Consider the following 20213-nt stretch of genomic DNA (forward strand, 5'->3'; position numbering starts at 1 on the left):
AATAACCTCAACATTCTTGGGCACAATTTGTGTCTAAGGAGATTTGTTAACAGGGTGGATTTAAAAACAAATGTGTCCTTACATGTATTGCTGTGTATATGACATGTTAAATGTGACCATGAATGAAACTTACATATGGTATACGGTTTTGTTTTTTAATGTAAGATTGCAATACCCACAGATAAGACAATTTCTAACAGATGACACACTGAGAAATAAAACATTAGCAGAAAAAAATATGTTAAGAATTGTGACATAATACAAGAGCACTTCAGGCCTATAACTTGACAAAAAAGATCTAAGAGTATAGTTTAAGGAACTGACTTCCAAATCTGTTCCTAATTTTATCAATGGCAACACAAGTAAGGATGAAAAACTAATTAAATTATGAGCCATTATTGTTTTCAAACATACAAGAAATCTCTTTACATTGTGTCAAAGTTTAAGCTGCCAACTCAATGCATCTATTGAAGGGAAAATTCATGCTGATTTTTTTTTAAATTAAAAGGTGTTACCTGTGCATTTTTGACATTAAAAATCATTACCACACTACTTTTGAGACATTGGAATAAAGACTTATAAACAAATAAGATGTTGGCTAAGAAGACTGGCATCCTCCAACATAAATTTAGTGCCACTGGCTCACTCTTTCTAAAATTGCTTTGTTTTTTGCTCTTGTTCCATCATGCATCTTTTGTGCTATTTAACAGCTGAAGGATGAGTCAAAGATTTTACAGGCAAATATAAGAATGAAGGCCAAATAAATCCTGAAACTTTACTTCACTATATGTTGGATTTAATTTTACAGGAATAATTTGACATTTCGGGGGTGGTTTCTTGCCAAGGGTCAGATGATAAGATTGATACCACTGGTGTCCGTCTGGTAAAGCTACAGATAAGAGCTTAGCTGCCTGCACCAAGTCAATCAGTTGGCTGACACTTTGGTTTTTGAATGGCTTAAGCAAACAAGATGTTATGTAATAATAACTGAGCTTGAGCAGTGCTGGCAGGCTGATCTGAGAATGTTACTGATTTTCTGATGTAAATCTCAGCAAGAGAGCAGACAGACATATTCCCCCAAAATGTCATACTATTCCTATGATGTCCTTAGAGTGTCATCTTAGCACCATTGATAAGACTGGCATGGTTTCATTTGTTAGTCATCTGTCTCAATTACACCAGGATATCAAAATTGTTTCTATAATGATTTACCCATGTATATAAATGCTACTGACAGCACCTTTAATTTTAGTTAATTTGTGACAGAGGTGTGGGTGGAATGAAAAAAAAAAAAAAAACACTCTGAAGAGCAACCTTCATCTTAAACACTCAGCATTTCAGAAGCTCCACCTCGAAGATGAGAGTGGAATTTGGTGGGATGATGGGTGGGTATCCTTTGGTGCCGTACGCGTAGTCTGGCGAGCAGGTCAGCTTTACCACCTGGCCGACGCTCATCTGTGGAGGAGGTGGAGAGGAAGTTATATCAATGTTTGTGCTTTTAACATTGAGCAGCTAAGTTGTGCTTTTGACATCTGTTAAAGGGTTACAAGCTCAATATCACTGCAGAAGACTCAGATGTCCTGTTTAATTTACCAGATGTCTGGCAAATTAAAATGTGAGTAGTTACACAATATGAGAACCTGCTGCAGGTTACTCATGGCTCCAGGTGGCTAGCTGGCTCTGGCTATCGCAAAGTGAATACACCAGCACAATTTAGGGGACAGAAGAACAGACTCTGCACACTTATCTGTGCGTTCAGTTTGTGTTATATTCATTTACTAGAGCTGATGCCATGAAAGTCTATGGACCAGTGTGCAGTTTTTGCTTTGTTCAGTCTGTCAGACAGATGTCAAGAAAGCACAAGCAACAGCAGATGAATCACTGAGCTGACCTCTGCTCTGCCTGTGCAGAAACTGATTTATGGACGTGGATGACAGTTCTCTGCATTGGTAAATCCTCTGGTACTGACAGTCCATGGCTGTATGCATAATTTATATTTCTTTAATATGCATAACCATGACAGGCCTTGCAAGTGGTGCAGGTATTTTATTATTCCAGCTGAAAAGTCTTGCACATTAGGCGTGATGCGTCAATCATGTTTTAATCCTGGCAGACATAAAATAAAGGGTTCATTTTTTTCCCCATTTCACCTCAGCCCAGCCTTATTTCACAGGCTAAGTAGTAATCCCCACAAAAAGTAAACTAATGTTAGTGTGTACAATTAGTCAATTGCACCTTTAAAGTTCCCCTCCTTACCTGAGCTACACCTTCATCCCAACCACGAATTACTTGACCCAGTCCAAGTTTGAACTGGAAGGGAGGTCCCCGGTCCCTGGAGGAGTCAAACTTTTCTCCATTTGGCAGTGTGCCTATTCAGCAACAACAAAAAGAAAGGTCTATCAGAGCTGTGACCATTAGTCAATTAATTGATTGGCTGATCAAGAGAAAAATAAAAGGCAACTGCTTAAATAATCAGTTAACTGAAGTAACTTTCAAAATAAATGTACCAATTATTTCCTAGGTCAAACTACTCAAATGTAAGGCTTCAGAAGCAGAAGCAGAAAATAGTATTTATTTGCCATACACACAACCATACGTCCTATGATTACGTAATTCCTCCATAAACGTTAAAACTCCAGTGTGTTTGTTCGGTTACAACGCGACTGAGTGTTAAATACATCAGTCGGTGCAAACACTGGGGCAGAATTTCTCCAATTAAAGGAATAATTCGACAATTTGTGATGAGAGGCGCGGTACCTCGCTCATGTCTGAGCATTCGTAGCGTAGCTACAGACGCGAGCCCGTAAGCATTGTGTAGCTTAGCACAAAGACTGAAAATGAATCGAAACTGCTAGCCTGGCTCGAGCCGGCGCATTGCCGATTTTACATTTCGTTTTTAAAAGGCGAGTTATGTCCTGTGAGCTGGTGTGCTTTAGGAGTACTCTCGAGCAGATTTACGACACGGCCAGGCTATTAGCTTCCCCCCATCGTTTCCTGTATCCGTGCTAAGCTAAAATAGGTCGGCTAAGCAAGGCTAAGATAACCGCATCATGGCTGCAATGTTAGCTTCATTCACACGAGTGGCACCAATCTCTTCGCCTTAGTCGTGGCAAGAAAGCAAACAACCGGCATTTCACAACTGTGAAACAACACCACTCTTTTAAGGCTCCGTTTAAAACCCCCCAAAAGTTTATATTTGAGCGAGTAGTAGTTTCTATTTCAAGTCAAAGTGGGTGAATGAAATAACCTTTGACCATGTCTTACCAACGTAGTGCACGGTAACAGTATGTCCTTTCTGCGGAAAAGTCTTTCCTAAAAGGGGAAAACACAGGTTTGAAATCACGTTTCCACAAAAGGAGATATAACATTAACATATCGATTGTTGGAATTTAAAAAATACTCACCGTCTCCTGGTTTAATGGTTTCAACGTTTACTCCCATTGTTCTCTCCGTGTAGCCGTCGCTCTCAGACGCTTCCTGCAGCTCCCTGTGTGTTTAGTCACATGTAAAAGGGGTCGCTCCGTTCACTGTAACATGTCTCACATGGTTTAGAGCGCCTGCCAGGCTTAAAGCAATGTCTGTCTATTTTATGGTTGTGGTACAACGTGTCTGCATGTCGGCGCTAGTCTGAAAGTGAAAAAACACTGAGTGAGATGGAGCGAGAGGGAGGGCTGCACATCCCAATTCTTTGCATCTCATTTCCAAATTTCAGATTATTTAACAACCTGAGCCTGTATTTATCAAACTGCTGAAAGTAAAATTTTGGACTTGAGTGAAAGATAGAGAGCAAAAATTCCCCATTTTCACTCCTGCTCACAAACTCTGGTATAAAAAATATTTTGAGAAAAGTTTTTTTTTTTTTGTCTTAAAAATGCTCTTAAATGTCAGACAGCTCCAGAGGTTTCTTTAGATCCTACATGATTGCAGTACAGAAACAGAGGTAAGCACGCCTCTCTGTCTGACAAAGACAACAACACTAACAATTTTTTTTCTTTTTGGTATTTATTCATGGCTGTACCCTGATTTTTAAAATACGTGTAGTAAGGCTTCTCTCCGACTTTTGGATGTATTTTCAGACTAATCAGAGGCAGTTGTTAGGCGGACCAGCGTTATTCTGCCAATGTTAGCTGACGTATGTCGTCATTGGTCGCGACGTGTCTTGTAATTGGCTATGGGAGCACAGAGAGGCGGAGAAACGAGGTCGGAAAACAGATTTAAGCCAAGTTTGACGAATTGCCTCTGTTTGCTGGTACTGTTAGAAAACGTGTTTGTTACGGAGGCCTGGATGCTAAAACAAACTCTGGAGTTGCTTTTTGTCGAACACGATTGAGAGTGGACAACACACTTCCGGCGCAAAGGTAAGGCTAACAGTTAGCAGCTAGCGTCAGTATTGACCTAATCGGGGAGCGTGAGTATTAGCATTACCTTGTAATGATATCTTTTAATTCAATGTTCAGGCGTTTATATCGCGTAGGTAAGAGTGTGCTTGTGTTTCTGTGACTGAGGCGTCCCTGACATGAGTTGTGGGCACCTAACGTGTGACTATTTGTGGCCATTTTATGTCATTTTGTGTTTCTACCTGGCTGTTTTACAGCTGGGTGTTAGCACAGCATTAGTGGCGAGTGTTAGCATTAGCCTTATCCTCTAGTGATGTCTTTTTGGCTTTCTTCCTTTTTGTCGTCGTTTTTATTTGCGTGGGTTAAAGCGGGTTTGTGTTTCTGTGAATAAAGCGTCCCTGACATGAATGGTGGAGGGTGGTAACTGTTTAGTTGTCAGTTTGTCCGTTCACAGCTCCGTTTGCGTCCCTTTACAATTACTTTGTAGACATTTTGCTGCTGCTTTGTCATTTTAAGACATTTTATGGCGGATTATCATGTCGATATCATGACCATTTGTGGTGGCATTGCATCGTTTTGCGTCTCTAGCCGGCTGTCTTACATCTACTAATGATCAGCTTTGTTGTGCTTGTTTTGCATTATATTGTGTCTTCATAGTTTCATGAAAATCCAGGTCATTTAACTTTTATTTGTGGCCATTTTGTGTTTCTGTGTGTCGTTTTGAGTGTCTTTGTCGGTTTGTGGTAGTAATCTGTCCATAGCCATCCACTGATCACCTACTGTGCATATTATTGATTACAAATTTGTTAGTGTTGACTTGATTACTGAACTCAGTTATTGAACTCAGTTCTGTGGTAAATACAAGCTTGAAATTTAGACTAGATTTTAACTCTCCGCTCCTCCACAAGAGTAGGTCACAATGTATGAGCTGAGATTAAAATAATGTAAAAGTGAATGGCAATATCGGAAATAAGTTGTAATGGTCAAGGTAATCTGTTAATAGATGTAGTTTGCAACAGTAAAAGTTAGCTGTAAATTTAGAAGTAATATGTAATATGAAAAATAATATGTAATGGGAAAAGTAATCTAATATTAGAGGTAACAGTAAAAGTAATTTGTAATGTAAAAGCAATGGTGAAGTAATAGTAATCCAAAACAGAACTATAAATGTCACATTATAGTAAGACATCAAAATGTCATAGTATAGTAAGGCATAAATATGTCAGGATCAGTCAAAATAGGATTGAAAAATATCTTAACTTCAGCTTGATTGTACATGATCAGAAATTCTTTATTATGTGTATGTGTTAAACATGTCATAGTAACATGTCAAAAATTGTCATAGTATAGTAAGGCGTTAAAAATGGTCAAAAAATATCATGAGGATGAGACAAGATTTTACCACTATATTTTTAAGAAACTTTGATTCTTTAATTTGACTGAAAGTCACAAAATGCACAACAATGCAGGTGCATTTTGAAATGTCTCGTGAGTTGTTCATAAGTGTTAATTTTAATTGTTGGTCAGAGGGTTATTTTAAAAGTATCTTTACAATAATGACCAGTTCTACACTTATTTGATCAAACTTTTTCACATAAGCTGCCGTTAAGACCTTTGTAAATTTGGTTTTTATTCATTAAACTTAAACAACTCAAAACAAAGACATTTTTAAAAAGAAGGAGGCTGAAATGAGAAATAGTGATTCTGTATGTGATTGTCTGTGATGGAAGAAATACTCTGACTTTATACTGAAGTATAATAAACAACACAAGTTAAAATCCTGCATTCAAAAATTTACTGAACTGTTAATGTTTGTTATTCTTGTGCAGTTCACAGTAACAAACATGCCTACTTCTGTGATTAGTTGATAGACACGCAATTAATAATCATTTTACTTTTTTCCCAAATATTTGTTGTTGTTGGTTCTTCAGGAGGTGATGACAGTCAACTGCTCATTTTCTGAAACAGCCCTCTAATGTTTGAAAAATGTTCTGGTTCAGCTGTCATGTTGAATATTTATCTATGTTTTCATTGTTAAAATGTTAATGAGAAATGGGTAATAGTGTACTGATAATTTTCCTTTGTATGTTTCTCTTTGATTTCCTCCAGGTGTCACCACCTCACCACATCATCATCCATGCTTCGTAGAGACCTGCACAAGAATCGGCAGAGAGAGGGGTCACTGATTCGACAGCATTGCATGCGATCAGGGACATTGTCGATGATCATAGAGACACCGTCCACGATCTTCGTAAAATGAAAAAGTTCTTTGAGACCAGGACAGAGGCTTCCAGGTAATTCAGAAACAGCTTTACATCAACTGTCTCAACACAGATCATTATTTTTCAAAACTGGACTTAACCCATGAGTGAAGTTTATTAACATAGTTGATGTAAGAACAGTTCAAAGAACAGGATGAATTGATTGTTACTGTGAAGTATTGAAAAGATAATGACCAGTTATGCCTTGTTTGTAGTAGTTATTTTTGATTAATGTTGTGTTTGGAAAAACCTGGTTTAAAACAAATGTTCAATGTGTTTCAGCTGAATTCACAAAAACAACAGGAGCCACCAATGGTGAAGGTAAGAAAACATTTTTATTTCTATAAAAAACAGATCAATAAAAAATTCTGAAATCTCATATAAAAAATAATTTATTCAGTTCCAACATAAAAATAATATATGTACTAGTAATCGAGTAGTAACAGAAGTAATGTAATTTAGAAGTAGTAATGTCGAAAGAATGATGTAATAGTTAATATTAATGGTAAAAGTAATCAGTAATATAAAAGTAATAGTAATCTAACATAAAGGTGAAACTGTCACATACTTTGTGGTCAATGTCAGAAAATGTGATATTGTCTCTCAAATTTAAGAGGTAATTTGGATTATTACAAGCAACAAGAATAGTAAAGGTTGTATGTAGTCAGAGGCACTTGAGGGACAATTAAACTTTCTTTTTCTTCTTTATATTTGCAATTAAGCCACAGGAGCAGAAGCTTCTGATAGTTTCTGTGATTAATTTGTTCTTTCTCTGCAGGAGGATGAGGAGAAAACCACATCACCTGAAGAGGACAACAAAAGTAGTTAAATGTTTTTAGAGATTAATACGTTTTTCATAAGCATAACCATGTGTGCTCAGCATTGCATTAAATGTGAGGTGAGGGAATAAAACAAAAGTGTCTCCAAATGGTCAAACATCTATCATTGTCTTTGTTGTACGTTGTCGAGAACAGAATCAATAAAGTTTTGTAACTTAAGTTTTGTACCTCTATTTTTGTATTAATATCATAAAACTGATATGTTAGGGTTAGGGTTGGGGTTACGGTTATTGTTACTGTAACCCAGTTAATCTAATTGTTGTCATAGTATAGTAAGGTGTCAAAAAATGTAAAAAAATGTCAGAGTAAGGCATCAAAAAATATAGTAGAGTAGGGCATCAAAAAAAAATGAAAAAAAAAGTCATAGTAGGGCGTCAAAAAATGTCATAGTTTAGCAGGGCATCAAAAAATGTCATAGTAAGGCGTCAAAAAATGTAAAAAATGTCATAGTAGAGTAAGGTGTCAAAAAATGTGAAAAAAAAAAATGTCATAGTAAGGTGTCAAAAAATGTCAGAGTAAGGCGTCAAAAAATGTAAAAAATGTCATAGTAGAGTAAGGCGTCTAAAAATGTCAAAAAATGTCGTAGTATAGTAAGGTGTCAAAAAATGTAAAAAATGTCATAGTAGAGTAAGGCGTCTAAAAATGTCAAAAAATGTCGTAGTATAGTAAGGCGTCAAAAAATGTCATAGTATAGTAAGGCGTCAAAAAAATTTTAAAAAATGTCATAGTATAGTACGGCATCAAAAAATGTAAAAAAAAATGTCATAGTAAGGTGTCAAAAGATGTCAGTACGGCATCAAAAAAATTTAAAAAAATGTCAGAGTAAGGCGTCAAAAAATGTCATAGTATAGTAGGGTGTCAAAAAATGTAAAAAAAAAAAATGTCATAGGTGTCAAAAAATGTCAGTACGGCATCAAAAACAATTGAAAATATGTCATAGTACAGCGTCAAAAAAATGTCATAGTAAGGTGTCAAAAAATGTCATAGTATAGTAGGGTGTCAAAAAATGTCATAGTTTAGCAGGGCATCAAAAAATGTCATAGTAAGGTGTCAAAAAATGTCAGTATAGTACGGCATCAAAAAAATTTTAAAAAATGTCATAGTAGAGTAAGGCGTCAAAAAATGTCATAGTATAGTAAGGTGTCAAAAAATGTAAAAAATGTCATAGTATAGTAAGGCGTCAAAAAATGTCAGTATAGTAAGGTGTCAAAAAATTAAAAAATGTCATAGTATAATACGGCATCAAAAAAATGTAAAAAAATGTCATAGTAGAGTAAGGTGTCAAAAAATGTAAAAAATATCAGTATAGTAGGGCGTCAAAAAATGTCATAGTTCAGCAGGGCATCAAAAAATGTCAGTCTAGTAAGGTGTCAAAAAATGTCACAGTATAGTAAGGCGTCAAAAAATGTCATAGTATAGTAAGGTGTCAAAAAATGTAAAAAATGTCATAGTATAGTAGGGCGTCAAAAAATTTAAAAAATGTCAGTATAGTAGGGCATCAAAAAATGTACAAAAAAATGTCATAGGTGTCAAAAAATGTCAGTACAGCATCAAAAAAAATTGAAAATATGTCATAGTACAGCGTCAAAAAAATTTAAAAAAAATGTCAGAGTAAGGTGTCAAAAAATGTCACAGTATAGTAAGGCGTCAAAAAATGTAAAAAATGTCATAGTATAGTAAGGTGTCAAAAAATGTCACAGTATAGTAAGGCGTCAAAAAATGTAAAAAATGTCATAGTAGAGTAAGGTGTCAAAAAATGTCATAGTATAGTAAGGCAAAAAAATGGTCAAGAAATGTCATAGTATAGTAAGGTGTCAAAAAATGTAAAAAAAGTCATAGTAGAGTAAGGCGTCAAAAAATGTAAAAAATGTCATAGTATAGTAGGGCATCAAAAATGTCATAGTATAGTACGGCATCAAAAAAATGTAAAAAAATGTCATAGTAGAGTAAGGTGTCAAAAAATGTAAAAAATGTCATAGTATAGTAGGGCGTCAAAAAATGTATAAAATGTCAGTATAGTAGGGCGTCAAAAAATGTCATAGTTCAGCAGGGCATCAAAAAATGTCATAGTCTAGTAAGGTGTCAAAAAATGTCACAGTATAGTAAGGCGTCAAAAAATGTCATAGTATAGTAAGGTGTCAAAAAATGTAAAAAATGTCATAGTATAGTAGGGCGTCAAAAAATTTAAAAAATGTCAGTATAGTAGGGCGTCAAAAAATGTCAGAACAGCATCAAAAAAAATTGAAAATATGTCATAGTACAGCGTCAAAAAAATTTAAAAAAAATGTCAGAGTAAGGTGTCAAAAAATGTCACAGTATAGTAAGGCGTCAAAAAATGTAAAAAATGTCATAGTATAGTAAGGTGTCAAAAAATGTCACAGTATAGTAAGGCGTCAAAAAATGTAAAAAATGTCATAGTAGAGTAAGGTGTCAAAAAATGTCATAGTATAGTAAGGCAAAAAAATGGTCAAAAAAATGTCATAGTAAGGTGTCAAAAAATGTCATAGTATAGTAGGGTGTCAAAAAATGTCATAGTTTAGCAGGGCATCAAAAAATGTCATAGTAAGGTGTCAAAAAATGTCAGTATAGTACGGCATCAAAAAAATTTTAAAAAATGTCATAGTAGAGTAAGGCGTCAAAAAATGTCATAGTATAGTAAGGTGTCAAAAAATGTCATAGTATAGTAAGGTGTCAAAAAATGTAAAAAATGTCATAGTATAGTAAGGCGTCAAAAAATGTCATAGTATAGTAAGATGTCAAAAAATGTAAAAAATGTCATAGTATAGTAAGGCGTCAAAAAATGTCATAGTATAGTAAGGTGTCAAAAAATGTAAAAAAAGTCATAGTAGAGTAAGGCGTCAAAAAATGTAAAAAATTTCATAGTATAATAAGGTGTCAAAATATCATAGTATAGTAAGGTGTCAAAAAATGTCATAGTATAGTAAGGTGTCAAAAATGTCATAGTATAGTAGGGTGTCAAAAAATGTCATAGTTTAGCAGGGCATCAAAAAATGTCATAGTAAGGTGTCAAAAAATGTCAGTATAGTACGGCATCAAAAAAATTTTAAAAAATGTCATAGTAGAGTAAGGCGTCAAAAAATGTCATAGTATAGTAAGGTGTCAAAAAATGTCATAGTATAGTAAGGTGTCAAAAAATGTAAAAAATGTCATAGTATAGTAAGGCGTCAAAAAATGTCATAGTATAGTAAGATGTCAAAAATGTAAAAAATGTCATAGTATAGTAAGGCGTCAAAAAATGTCATAGTATAGTAAGGTGTCAAAAAATGTAAAAAAAGTCATAGTAGAGTAAGGCGTCAAAAAATGTCAGTATAGTAAGGTGTCAAAAAATGTAAAAAATGTCATAGTATAGTAAGGCGTCAAAATATCATAGTATAGTAAGGTGTCAAAAAATGTCATAGTATAGTAGGGTGTCAAAAAATGTCATAGTTTAGCAGGGCATCAAAAAATGTCATAGTAAGGTGTCAAAAAATGTCAGTATAGTACGGCATCAAAAAATTTATAAAAAATGTCATAGTAGAGTAAGGCGTCAAAAAATGTCATAGTATAGTAAGGTGTCAAAAAATGTAAAAAATGTCATAGTATAGTAAGGCGTCAAAAAATGTCATAGTATAGTAAGGTGTCAAAAAATGTCATAGAATAGTAGAGCGTGAAAAAATGTCATAGTTTAGCAGGGCATCAAAAAAATGTCATAGTAAGGTGTCAAAAAATGTCATAGTACGGCATCAAAAAATTTTACAAAATGTCATAGTAGAGTAAGGCGTCAAAAAATGTCACAGTATAGTAAGGCGTCAAAAAAATGTAAAAAATGTCATAGTAGAGTAAGGTGTCAAAAAATGTCATAGTATAGTAAGGTGTCAAAAAATGTAAAAAAATGTCATAGTATAGTAAGGCGTCAAAAAATGTCGTAGTATAGTAAGGTGTCAAAAAATGTAAAAAATGTCATAGTATAGTAGGGCGTCAAAAAATGTAAACAATGTCAGTATAGTAGGGCGTCAAAAAAATGTCATAGTTCAGCAGGGCATCAAAAAATGTTATAGTCTAGTACGGCATCAAAAAAATGTAAAAAAAAAAAAAGTCATAGTAAAGTGTCAAAAAATGTCACAGTATAGTAAGGGTCAAAAAATGTAAAAAATGTCATAGTAGAGTAAGGTGTCAAAAAATGTCATAGTATAGTAAGGCAAAAAAATGGTCAATAATGTCATAGTATAGTAAGGTGTCAAAAAATGTAAAAAATGTCATAGTAGAGTAAGGCGTCAAAAAATGTCAGTATAGTAAGGTGTCAAAAAATGTAAAAAATGTCATAGTATAGTAAGGTGTCAAAATATCATAGTATAGTAAGGTGTCAAAAAATGTCATAGTATAGTAGGGCGTCAAAAAATGTCATAGTATAGTAGGGCGTCAAAAAATAGTTCAGCAGGGCATCAAAAAAATGTCATAGTATAGTACGGCATCAAAAAAATGTAAAAAAGTCATAGGTGTCAAAAAATGTCAGTACAGCATCAAAAAAATTAAAAAAATGTCATAGTAAGGTGTCAAAAAATGTCATAGTATAGTAAGGTCAAAAAAATGTCATAGTATAGTAGGGTGTCAAAAAATGTCATAGTTTAGCAGGGCATCAAAAAATGTCATAGTAAGGTGTCAAAAAATTTAAAAGTCATAGTAGAGTAAGGCTCAAAAAAATGTCACAGTATAGTAAGGCGTCAAAAATGTAAAAAATGTCATAGTAGAGTAAGGTGTCAAAAAATGTCATAGTATAGTAAGGTGTCAAAAAATGTAAAAAATGTCATAGTATAGTAGGGCGTCAAAAATGTCATAGTAGTACGGCATCAAAAAATGTAAAAAAAATGTCATAGTAAGGTGTCAAAAAATGTCAGTACGGCATCAAAAAAAATTTAAAAAATGTCATAGAGTAAGGCGTCAAAAAATGTCATAGTATAGTAGGGCAAAAAAATGTCATAGTAAGGTGTCAAAAAATGTCATAGTATAGTAGGGTGTCAAAAAATGTCATACTTTACAGGCATCAAAAAATGTCATAGTAAGGTGTCAAAAAATGTCAGTATAGTACGGCATCAAAAAATTTATAAAAATGTCATAGTAGAGTAAGGCGTCAAAAATGTCATAGTATAGTACGGCATCAAAAAATGTAAAAAAAAGTCATAGTAGAGTAAGGCGTCAAAAATGTAAAAAATGTCATAGTAGAGTAAGGCGTCAAAAAATGTCAGTATAGTAGGGTGTCAAAAAATGTCATAGTTTAGCAATCAAAAAATGTCATAGTAAGGTGTCAAAAATTTAAAAAATGTCATAGTATAGTAAGGTGTCAAAAAATGTAAAAAATGTCATAGTATAGTAAGGCGTCAAAAAATGTTATAGTATAGTAAGGTGTCAAAAAAATGTCATAGTACGCATCAAAAAATTTTAAAAAATGTCATAGTAGAGTAAGGCGTCAAAAAATGTAAAAAATGTCATAGTAGAGTAAGGTGTCAAAAAATGTCACAGTATAGTAAGGTGTCAAAAAATGTAAAAAATGTCATAGTAGAGTAAGGCGTCAAAAAATGTCACAGTATAGTAAGGCGTCAAAAAATGTAAAAATGTCATAGTAGAGTAAGGTGTCAAAAAATGTCATAGTATAGTAAGGCAAAAAAATGTCAAGAAATGTCACAGTATAGTAAGGTGTCAAAAAATGTAAAAAATGTCATAGTAGAGTAAGGCGTCAAAAAATGTCAGTATAGTACGGTGTCAAAAAATTTATAAAAAATGTCATAGTAGAGTAAGGCGTCAAAAAATGTCATAGTATAGTAAGGTGTCAAAAAATGTCATAGTATAGTAAGGCAAAAAATGGTCAAAAAATGTCATAGTATAGTAAGTGTCAAAAAATGTAAAAAATGTCATAGTAGAGTAAGGCGTCAAAAAATGTCAGTATAGTAAGGTGTCAAAAAATGTAAAATGTCATAGTATAGTAAGGTGTCAAAATATCATAGTATAGTGTCAAAAAATGTCATAGTATAGTAGGGTGTCAAAAATGTCATAGAATAGTAGAGCGTGAAAAAATGTCATAGTTTAGCAGGGCATCAAAAAATGTCATAGTAAGGTGTCAAAAAATGTCATAGTACGGCATCAAAAAATTTTACAAAATGTCATAGTAGAGTAAGGCGTCAAAAAAATGTCACAGTATAGTAAGGCGTCAAAAAATGTAAAAAATGTCATAGTAGAGTAAGGTGTCAAAAAATGTCATAGTATAGTAAGGTGTCAAAAAATGTAAAAAAAATGTCATAGTATAGTAAGGCGTCAAAAAATGTCATAGTATAGTAAGGTGTCAAAAAATGTAAAAAATGTCATAGTATAGTAGGGCGTCAAAAAATGTAAACAATGTCAGTATAGTAGGGCGTCAAAAAATGTCACAGTTCAGCAGGGCATCAAAAAATGTTATAGTCTAGTACGGCATCAAAAAAATGTAAAAAAAAAAAAAAGTCATAGTAAAGTGTCAAAAAATGTCACAGTATAGTAAGGCGTCAAAAAATGTAAAAAATGTCATAGTAGAGTAAGGTGTCAAAAAATGTCATAGTATAGTAAGGTGTCAAAAAATGTCATAGTATAGTAGGGCATCAAAAAATGTCATAGTTTAGCAGGGCATCAAAAAATGTCATAGTAAGGTGTCAAAATATGTCAGTATAGTACGGCATCAAAAAATGTAAAAAAAAAAAAAATGTCATAGTACGGCGTCAAAAAAATGTAAAAATGTCAGAGTAAGGCGTCAAAAAATGTCATAGTATAGTAAGGTGTCAAAAATGTAAAAAATGTCATAGTATAGTAGGGCGTCAAAAAATGTCATAGTATAGTACGGCATCAAAAAATGTAAAAAAAAAAGTCATAGTAGAGTAAGGCGTCAAAAAATGTCATAGTATAGTAAGGCAAAAAAATGGTCAAGAAATGTCATAGTATAGTAAGGTGTCAAAAAATGTAAAAAATGTCATAGTAGAGTAAGGCGTCAAAAAATGTCAGTATAGTAAGGTGTCAAAAAATGTAAAAAATGTCATAGTATAGTAAGGTGTCAAAATATCATAGTATAGTAAGGTGTCAAAAAATGTCATAGTATAGTAGGGCGTCAAAAAATGTCATAGTATAGTAGGGCGTCAAAAAATGTCATAGTATAGTAGGGCGTCAAAAAATGTCATAGTTCAGCAGGGCATCAAAAAATGTCATAGTATAGTACGGCATCAAAAAAATGTAAAAAGTCATAGGTGTCAAAAAATGTCAGTACAGCATCAAAAAAATTAAAAAAAATGTCATAGTAAGGTGTCAAAAAATGTCATAGTATAGTAGGGTGTCAAAAAATGTCATAGTTTAGCAGGGCATCAAAAAATGTCATAGTAAGGTGTCAAAAAATTTAAAAAATGTCATAGTATAGTAAGGTGTCAAAAAATGTAAAAAATGTCATAGTATAGTAAAGCGTCAAAAAATGTCATAGTATAGTAAGGTGTCAAAAAATGTCATAGTACGGCATCAAAAAATTTTAAAAAATGTCATAGTAGAGTAAGGCGTCAAAAAATGTCACAGTATAGTAAGGTGTCAAAAAATTTAAAAAATGTCATAGTAGAGTAAGGTGTCAAAAAATGTCATAGTATAGTAAGGCAAAAAAATGGTCAAGAAATGTCACAGTATAGTAAGGTGTCAAAAAATGTAAAAAATGTCATAGTATAGTAGGGCGTCAAAAAATGTCATAGTTCAGCAGGGCATCAAAAAATGTCATAGTATAGTACGGCATCAAAAAAATGTAAAAAGTCATAGGTGTCAAAAAATGTCAGTACAGCATCAAAAAAATTAAAAAAAATGTCATAGTAAGGTGTCAAAAAATGTCATAGTATAGTAGGGTGTCAAAAAATGTCATAGTTTAGCAGGGCATCAAAAAATGTCATAGTAAGGTGTCAAAAAATTTAAAAAATGTCATAGTATAGTAAGGTGTCAAAAAATGTAAAAAATGTCATAGTATAGTAAAGCGTCAAAAAATGTCATAGTATAGTAAGGTGTCAAAAAATGTCATAGTACGGCATCAAAAAATTTTAAAAAATGTCATAGTAGAGTAAGGCGTCAAAAAATGTCACAGTATAGTAAGGTGTCAAAAAATTTAAAAAATGTCATAGTAGAGTAAGGTGTCAAAAAATGTCATAGTATAGTAAGGCAAAAAAATGGTCAAGAAATGTCACAGTATAGTAAGGTGTCAAAAAATGTAAAAAATGTCATAGTAGAGTAAGGCGTCAAAAAATGTCACAGTATAGTAAGGCGTCAAAAAATGTAAAAAATGTCATAGTAGAGTAAGGTGTCAAAAAATGTCATAGTATAGTAAGGCAAAAAAATGATCAAGAAATGTCACAGTATAGTAAGGTGTCAAAAAATGTAAAAAATGTCATAGTAGAGTAAGGCGTCAAAAAATGTCATAGTATAGTAAGGTGTCAAAAAATGTCAGTACAGCATCAAAAAAATTAAAAAAAATGTCATAGTAAGGTGTCAAAAAATGTCATAGTATAGTAGGGTGTCAAAAAATGTCATAGTTTAGCAGGGCATCAAAAAATGTCATAGTAAGGTGTCAAAAAATGTAAAAAATGTCAGTATAGTGTCAAAAAATGTAAAAAATGTCATAGTATAGTAAGGCGTCAAAAAATGTCATAGTATAGTAAGGTGTCAAAAAATGTCATAGTACGGCATCAAAAAATTTAAAAAAATGTCATAGTAGAGTAAGGCGTCAAAAAATGTCACAGTATAGTAAGGCGTCAAAAAATGTAAAAAATGTCATAGTAGAGTAAGGTGTCAAAAAATGTCATAGTATAGTAAGGTGTCAAAAAATGTAAAAAATGTCATAGTATAGTAGGGCGTCAAAAATGTCATAGTATAGTACGGCATCAAAAAATGTAAAAAAAAAATGTCATAGTAAGGTGTCAAAAAATGTCAGTACGGCATCAAAAAAAATTTAAAAAAATGTCAGAGTAAGGCGTCAAAAAATGTCATAGTATAGTAGGGCATCAAAAAATGTCATAGTAAGGTGTCAAAAAATGTCATAGTATAGTAGGGTGTCAAAAAATGTCATAGTTTAGCAGGGCATCAAAAAATGTCATAGTAAGGTGTCAAAAAATGTCAGTATAGTACGGCATCAAAAAATTTATAAAAAATGTCATAGTAGAGTAAGGCGTCAAAAAATGTCATAGTATAGTAAGGTGTCAAAAAATGTCATAGTATAGTAAGGTGTCAAAAAATGTAAAAAATGTCATAGTATAGTAAGGCGTCAAAAAATATCATAGTATAGTAAGGTGTGAAAAAATGTAAAAAATGTCATAGTATAGTAAGGTGTCAAAAAATGTCATAGTATAGTAGGGTGTCAAAAAATGTCATAGTTTAGCAGTGCATCAAAAAATGTCATAGTAAGGTGTCAAAAAATGTCAGTACGGCATCAAAAAAAATTGAAAAAAATGTCATAGTACGGCGTCAAAAAAAAATTTTAAAAATGTCATAGAGTAAGGTGTCAAAAAATGTCATAGTATAGTAAGGTGTCAAAAAATGTCACAGTATAGTAAGGCGTCAAAAAATGTAAAAAATGTCATAGTAGAGTAAGGTGTCAAAAAACGTCATAGTATAGTAGGGCGTCAAAAAATGTCATAGTTCAGCAGGGCATCAAAAAATGTCATAGTCTAGTATGGCATCAAAAAAATGTAAAAAAAAAAAAAAGTCATAGTAAGGTGTCAAAAGATGTCACAGTATAGTAAGGCGTCAAAAAATGTCATAGTATAGTAAGGTGTCAAAAAATGTAAAAAAATGTCATAGTATAGTAGGGCGTCAAAAAATGTAAAAAATGTCAGTATAGTAGGGCGTCAAAAAATGTCATAGTATAGTACGGCATCAAAAAATGTAAAAAAAAAAGTAATAGTAGAGTAAGGCGTCAAAAAATGTCATAGTATAGTAAGGCAAAAAAATGGTCAAGAAATGTCATAGTATAGTAAGGTGTCAAAAAATGTAAAAAATGTCATAGTAGAGTAAGGCGTCAAAAAATGTCAGTATAGTAAGGTGTCAAAAAATGTAAAAAATGTCATAGTATAGTAAGGTGTCAAAATATCATAGTATAGTAAGGTGTCAAAAAATGTCATAGTATAGTAGGGCATCAAAAAATGTCATAGTAAGGTGTCAAAAAATGTCATAGTAAGGTGTCAAAAAATGTCATAGTAAGGTGTCAAAAAATGTCATAGTATAGTACGGCATCAAAAAAATTTTAAAAAATGTCATAGTAGAGTAAGGCGTCAAAAAATGTCATAGTATAGTAAGGTGTCAAAAAATATCATAGTATAGTAAGGTGTGAAAAAATGTAAAAAATGTCATAGTATAGTAAGGCGTCAAAAAATGTCATAGTATAGTAGGGCGTGAAAAAATGTCAGTTTAGCAGGGCATCAAAAAATGTCATAGTAAGGTGTCAAAAAATGTCAGAATAGTACAGCATCAAAAAAATTTTAAAAAATGTCATAGTAGAGTAAGGTGTCAAAAAATGTAAAAAATGTCATAGTAAGGTGTCAAAAAATGTCAGTACGGCATCAAAAAAAAAAAGAAAAAATGTCAGTATGACGTCAAAAAAATTTTAAAAAATGTCATAGAGTAAGGCATCAAAAAATGTCATAGTATAGTAAGGTGTCAAAAAATGTCACAGTATAGTAAGGCTTCAAAAATTTAAAAAAAAAATGTCATAGTAGAGTAAGGGGTCAAAAAATGTCATAGTATAGCAGGGCGACAAAAAATGTCATAGTATAGTACGGTGTCAAATTTTTTTTTAAAAATGTCAGTATAGTAAGGCATTAAAAATAGTCAAAAAATGTCATAGTATAGTAGGGTGTCAAAAAATGTCATAGTAGAGTAAGGTGTCAAAAAATGTCAGTATATTAAGGTGTCAAAAAATTTCAAAAAATGTCAGTATAGTAAGGGATCAAAAATCATCAAAAAATGTCATAGTATAGTAAGGCATCAAAAATCGTCAAAAAATGTCATAGTATAGTAAGGTGACAAAAACCATCCAAAAATGTCACATTAAGGCAACAAAAACCACCAAAAAATGTCATAGTGTAGTAAGGCGTCAAAAACCATCAAAAATTGTCATAATATAGTAGTTTATAATAATAATAGTAGAATAATTTCTGAAAAGAAATATTATTATTTACTTCAGTTCACAGGCAAAAAATTAACTGACAACTATTTTGAGTTTAAAATGATCAAATCTAGTACTATGTTCTGTCAATTTATAGACACGATTAATCAGGTATTACTGTATTCAATATCAAATTCATACATATACATACATACCTGTTTGATTTCTAAGATGAGAGCTGGTGTCTCTGTCCAGGCTGCGGCAGCTGAACAAGTAAATCTGGAAAACACAAGTAACAACATTTAAAAAAACAAATAACCTCATTAATAAAGAATAGTTCACCTCCAAAACTTGAATGGTGTAGAAGAATACAACAATGAAAACTAAACACTAGAACCATGACAAGTTTTGAGGTGAATAAATTAATCATGTTAATAGAATATAACTTTATTGATCTCAGAAAGAAAAGCAATTTTTTTCTCTTTTTTTGAAGAGTTAAAATCTAGTTTTCAAACTTGTATTTAATAAAAAAACTAAGCCCAGTAAGGGCTCAAATCAGCACAAAGAAAGTTCTAATCAATAATATATACAACAGGAGATCAATTGATGGCAATGGACAGATCAGTCACACAAAGTTACAAAGACACACAAAATGATCACAATGAGATGCTAAACTGCCACACTGAAACACAAAATGCCCACAAAGAAAGGTTAAATTACCTGGAATAGACACAATACGATGTAAAACAACCACAAAGAAGCTGACGGTAAACCAGCCGCAAAATAATGCAATACCACAGCAAATAGACACAAAATGATCACAGACATGACAATCTGCCAGTGAACAGTTCCATCAAGTTAAAATGGTTACAAAACTTTGTTAGAAAAGGTGAAAGCTTTTGGTTTAATCACCCATTCAAAATCCTCAGGAATTTTGGCGGTTTCTTCTCTGTTAAATGTGACTTTCCATCAACAAGTTCTCCGTTACTGGAAACTCATAATCATAATTTTACCCCACACGCAGTCCCAATACGGAATAATCGATGCATACTAATTAGGAGAAAATCTTTTTTTTCCCCCACAACGAATGGATACAGAAAGGTATCTGGTCGATTATACATGATTGTGGTAATGTTTTAACATATGATGATTTCATCACATACTCTGCTATTATTCCACAAGAACCTCTGTTGATTATAGATGGATTCTGCTTCTTAGACAAAAAACAACAAACAACAACAAATTGAGAACTAATCTCACCTCAATCTGTTTCCCCTCACAACTGAAGAGAAAATATGTTCCAAAAACGCACAGTTTTATCTCCAAAATAAGAGCCAGTTACCTTTTTTCCCCAGTTCCACCTTAAGTAAAGCTTGTTCACTTTAAAATATTGAATGAAATGTATCCCTCCAATGATTTTTGACATTAACTATTTAATTTAGATTTGAATATTTGTAGTTTCTGTGAATCTGATGTTGAAACAAGTGACACATGTAGATTGACCAGGACTTTTTGGAATATGTTTCAGCACTGGTTAACTTCCGAAGAAATACAAATCCCAAATATATCATATGAAAATATAATGTTTGGTTTTCAAATCAAGAACAAAATAATGGAGTTTTTGCCAATATGACCAATATTT

At 32.6% G+C, this 20213-nt stretch overlaps 1 protein-coding gene and 1 long non-coding RNA gene across 2 annotated transcripts; one reads left to right on the forward strand and one right to left on the reverse strand.

Annotated features, from left to right (window-relative positions):
• Positions 1 to 141: 141 nt before the first annotated feature.
• LOC108884139 (uncharacterized) lies at positions 142 to 3625 on the reverse strand. The gene is made up of 4 exons (XM_018677810.2): positions 3405 to 3625; positions 3265 to 3312; positions 2257 to 2369; positions 142 to 1455 (listed from the first exon to the last, which is right to left on the reverse strand). The coding sequence occupies exons 1-4, from the start codon at positions 3439 to 3441 to the stop codon at positions 1330 to 1332; spliced, it is 324 nt and encodes a 107-aa protein (XP_018533326.1). The 5' UTR covers positions 3442 to 3625; the 3' UTR covers positions 142 to 1329.
• A 555-nt stretch (positions 3626 to 4180) lies between these two features.
• On the forward strand, positions 4181 to 7680 carry LOC108884140 (uncharacterized). Its single transcript, XR_001960986.2, has 4 exons — positions 4181 to 4358; positions 6447 to 6631; positions 6881 to 6919; positions 7377 to 7680. It is a non-coding gene; the product is annotated as an uncharacterized LOC108884140 (long non-coding RNA).
• Positions 7681 to 20213: the final 12533 nt, after the last annotated feature.

This window comes from Lates calcarifer, linkage group LG4, assembly GCF_001640805.2.
Source record: "Lates calcarifer isolate ASB-BC8 linkage group LG4, TLL_Latcal_v3, whole genome shotgun sequence".
In the NCBI taxonomy this organism is placed as follows: domain Eukaryota; kingdom Metazoa; phylum Chordata; class Actinopteri; family Centropomidae; genus Lates; species Lates calcarifer.

Bases quoted from the DNA above. Each gene is read 5' to 3' on its own strand.
- LOC108884139 (XM_018677810.2), bottom strand. From the start codon at position 3,441: ATGGGAGTAAACGTTGAAACCATTAAACCAGGAGACG. The intron at 2,370-3,264 runs GTAAGACATGGT...GTTGCTGAATAG, and splicing joins TGTTACCGTGCACTACGTTG to GCACACTGCCAAATGGAGAA. The intron at 1,456-2,256 runs GTAAGGAGGGGA...CCTCCTCCACAG, and splicing joins GGGATGAAGGTGTAGCTCAG to ATGAGCGTCGGCCAGGTGGT.